General features: G+C 39.4%; 1 protein-coding gene across 4 annotated transcripts in view; it reads right to left on the bottom strand.

Moving 5' to 3' along the window:
• Positions 1-3,307, bottom strand: part of Ces5a (carboxylesterase 5A) — a 118,824-nt gene that overhangs the window by 55,877 nt on the left and 59,640 nt on the right. For all 4 annotated transcript variants that reach the window (XM_023709304.1, XM_023709305.1, XM_023709306.1 and 1 more), the window contains 2 exons: positions 2,786-2,939; positions 762-863 (listed from right to left, as the gene is read on the bottom strand). In XM_023709304.1, the coding sequence (XP_023565072.1) occupies positions 762-863; positions 2,786-2,939 (256 nt within the window). The remainder of the gene's footprint in view (positions 1-761; positions 864-2,785; positions 2,940-3,307) is intronic.

Genomic DNA, 3,307 nt, shown 5'->3' with positions numbered 1-3,307 from the left:
AGAGAAGAGAAGAGAAGAGAAGAGAAGAGAAGAGAAGAGAAGAGAAGAGAAGAGAAGAGAAAAGAGAAGAGATGAGACTGAAAAATTCACCCAAAAAATGATTAATACCTAGGAGATATTTCCACTACCTAGTGCTTAATTAATATTCTTTGACTGAATCAGCGCATTCATTTATTCACCACACATCTGTGGCTGCTTAATATATATCAGATAGTATGCTGATGGCATAAAAGACCAAGAAATTTTAGTCTACAGATCTTTACTATCTAATAAAGTGTTAATACAACATGACAGATGACAAATATGTATGACATATGTTATACATACGCCCCGCCATCCCCCTCACAATCCCATGCCAGATATCATTAGCCAGTCATAGTGTTATTTCCAATTACAGAAGAAATATCCTTTGTCTCTTCCATAATAAAATACCACCATAGATAACCACTCCAGGTGAAGTAAGCACAGATGAACTTCACACAATAAGAACTGAGTTATTGCATACAAAAAATAATACATAATGTATAAGCAGTCTAACACATATTTGAATACACTAAGTATAGCAGTGATGTTGCATTGTGCAATTGGACCCATTTATTACTGAAAGAGGCCTTCCATAGAGGAAGAGTCCCTTTGAGCCAGCATGAGTTATAGGCATGCCTAATAAGAAAGCAAAGGTCATTCATTATGAAAAGATGCATTCTGTAGATTCCTGACCATATTCTCTCCTGATTAAGGAGATGTATTAAGAATATACCTACATCCTTCCTCTTTTCATCAAGTTTCCTCAGGTTGGGCATGATGGCCACCCCACTCTCCATAATGGCTTTGTGAAATAGGCTCTTGGCCAAGGGAGACAGAACCTGGAGAGAGAACACAAGAAACCCAGGAAAGTTGTCTCAGAAACCTCCATGCATCCCACATACCACCCATCCCCTCTTTAAGGGAATCTTACCAAAATGTACTAACTTGGAAGTGGGTTACAGGTCCCAGTTTAGGGATTCAAAGACTACCTGTGAAGGTGTGGGTAAGTTATTTAGCCTGTCTGAGTCCTTGACTCTCTGTGAACTCCTTAGCCAAACATTTTGCTGTGTAAGTTGTAGCACCTTCACCTCCTTACTGAGTCATCACAGGCAAATCACCTAACATTTTTAACCATCAGTTTACTTCTCTATAAACTTCAATAAAAATTGAGCCTGTGTAATGGAACTGGAGTGAGAAATAGAGGAAACAATGAATATGTTCTTCTGCATACAGTCTCTGGGCAAACTTTACTGACAACATATAGTTGTTATTATATATGTAAGGTTAGGTTAATATAGTCTGTCATAGAATTTATAAAAGTACCTTAAATAATGTCATCTGCTGTACAGCTGATGGGCCCTTAACCCAATACCATATGATTGATTTCTGTAACTAATCATGCACAGCCAGTGAGCAATTTTATAGTATCTCCATATGTTTCTGTTCTTACCAGTTTCTTTCCAAAGGTCAAATGTGTTTGTTTCTAAACTTATTTTGTCAGTTGTGCTTATTATGGATCATGGAAGATGAAGGAAGTCAATAGATTAACTAGGTAAAAAGAAAACAAAATTGTGTCCAGGGGTTTAAAACCTTGCTATAGCCCAATGGCTAAAAATAAATGCTGTCAAATTAGGTGTGGGTGAGAGAAAAATAAATATTAGGTAGGAAAGGCTAAAAATACAAAATAAGCTGTCATCTGACTAATTAAAGTTCATGTTTATTGTAAAGAAAATTAAACAGTGGTTTAAAGGCAGTGAATTCTGCCTGTGTTTACTCAAAAAGATTTATGTTGGAGTTCCGGTTAACATAACAACACTAACAATAATACTCCACATGAAACCTTAGGTGAGGGGGTGCCCATTTTGTTGTTTTAAGTTAAAATTATATATATATATATATATATATATATATATATATATATATATATATATCTTTTGTAATTTCATGGTCTTCCTGGGCTTTCTATTAAATAGCACAAAGGTTTGGATGCAGTTTGGACGTCTCTCAAGCATCCAAGTGTGGAGACCTGACCTTCAAGGCCATGGCCCTAGAAAATGGTGTGAAATCTTTAAAAGGGGAGCCTAATGAGAGTCCAGTGGGGGTCTTGCCCTCCAAAGGGATTAAAATGAGCAACCCTGACTCCACCCACCTCCCTCAGCTTCCTGGTTCAACATGTGATGCTTCCTCCTATACACATGCTGCCATGATGTGATACCATCCACAGCCTTCACCAGATCCAAACCAACGCTGCTGACTAAACTTTATCTTGGAGCATCTGAATCCATGAGCTAAATAAACCTTTTATTTTGCGGTTAACCTGCCTCAGGCATTTCATTATGATAGTGAAAATTTAACTAATGCTCAAGTGAGTGAAGCCATGATCAGAGTGGAATTGAAGTCTTCTGAAAGTACAAGATTTAGTCATCTTCTTTCAAAAATACCTCAAAAAAGCTGATTAATGCAAACACACCATTGCTAGTCCTGGTAAATGGATGCTAGAGTTTCAACTTTACAAATATAAGGAATATTTTTCCTCAAATCATTACCCATTATGACATTGTGAGACTCATTGCACACTTTCCCAATGACAGTTGCCTCATCCACAAAATGAGACTAACTCACAATTGTATCTGCAAGGCTCCTAGGTGGCAGTGTGTATAAAATTGTCTGACATGAAACCACCAATCAAACATAACTGATAATCCTCACTTTTATGACTTCCCCGACCAGGTTCACTGAAGTCATAATACATGTAACTCACAAGGTTGGAAACACTTATGGCTCCTGCTGACTCTCCAAAGATGGTCACAGAGCCTGGGTCCCCACCAAAGCCTTTGATGTTCTCCTGGACCCAGGACAGGGCAGCCAACTGGTCCATGAAGGCCCAGTTCCCTGGAACATGCTGGTCCCCTGTGCTGGAAGAAAGAGGCAGGGTGAGAATTCTTAGTTGACAGCTATGTTTCCTGCAATTCAGGGAGTTCTCAGCATAGCCTATTGGCAGGTAACAGATAGGATAGGGTTTAGAATCAGAAACTTAGTGGAGCTGGGAAACCAAGCTTAGTTGTCACCCTTTGCCAGGCTTCTGGGTTCTTCATGAATCTGATTAAAAGTATGTACCTTAAAAAATGCAGGGTTGAGAGATACAACTCAGAGCACAGCACCTTCCTGGAAATCACAAGGTCCTGAGTTTGACTTACAGTACAGGAAGGAAAGGAAGGCAGGCAGGAAGGCAGGCAGGTGGGCAGGCAGGCGGGAGGGAGAGAGGGAGGGAGGGAGGGAGGGA

This window comes from Octodon degus, unplaced genomic scaffold, assembly GCF_000260255.1.
Source record: "Octodon degus isolate 3935 unplaced genomic scaffold, OctDeg1.0 scaffold00011, whole genome shotgun sequence".
NCBI lineage: Eukaryota > Metazoa > Chordata > Mammalia > Rodentia > Octodontidae > Octodon > Octodon degus.
This window is presented reverse-complemented; position numbering and strand designations above follow the sequence as displayed.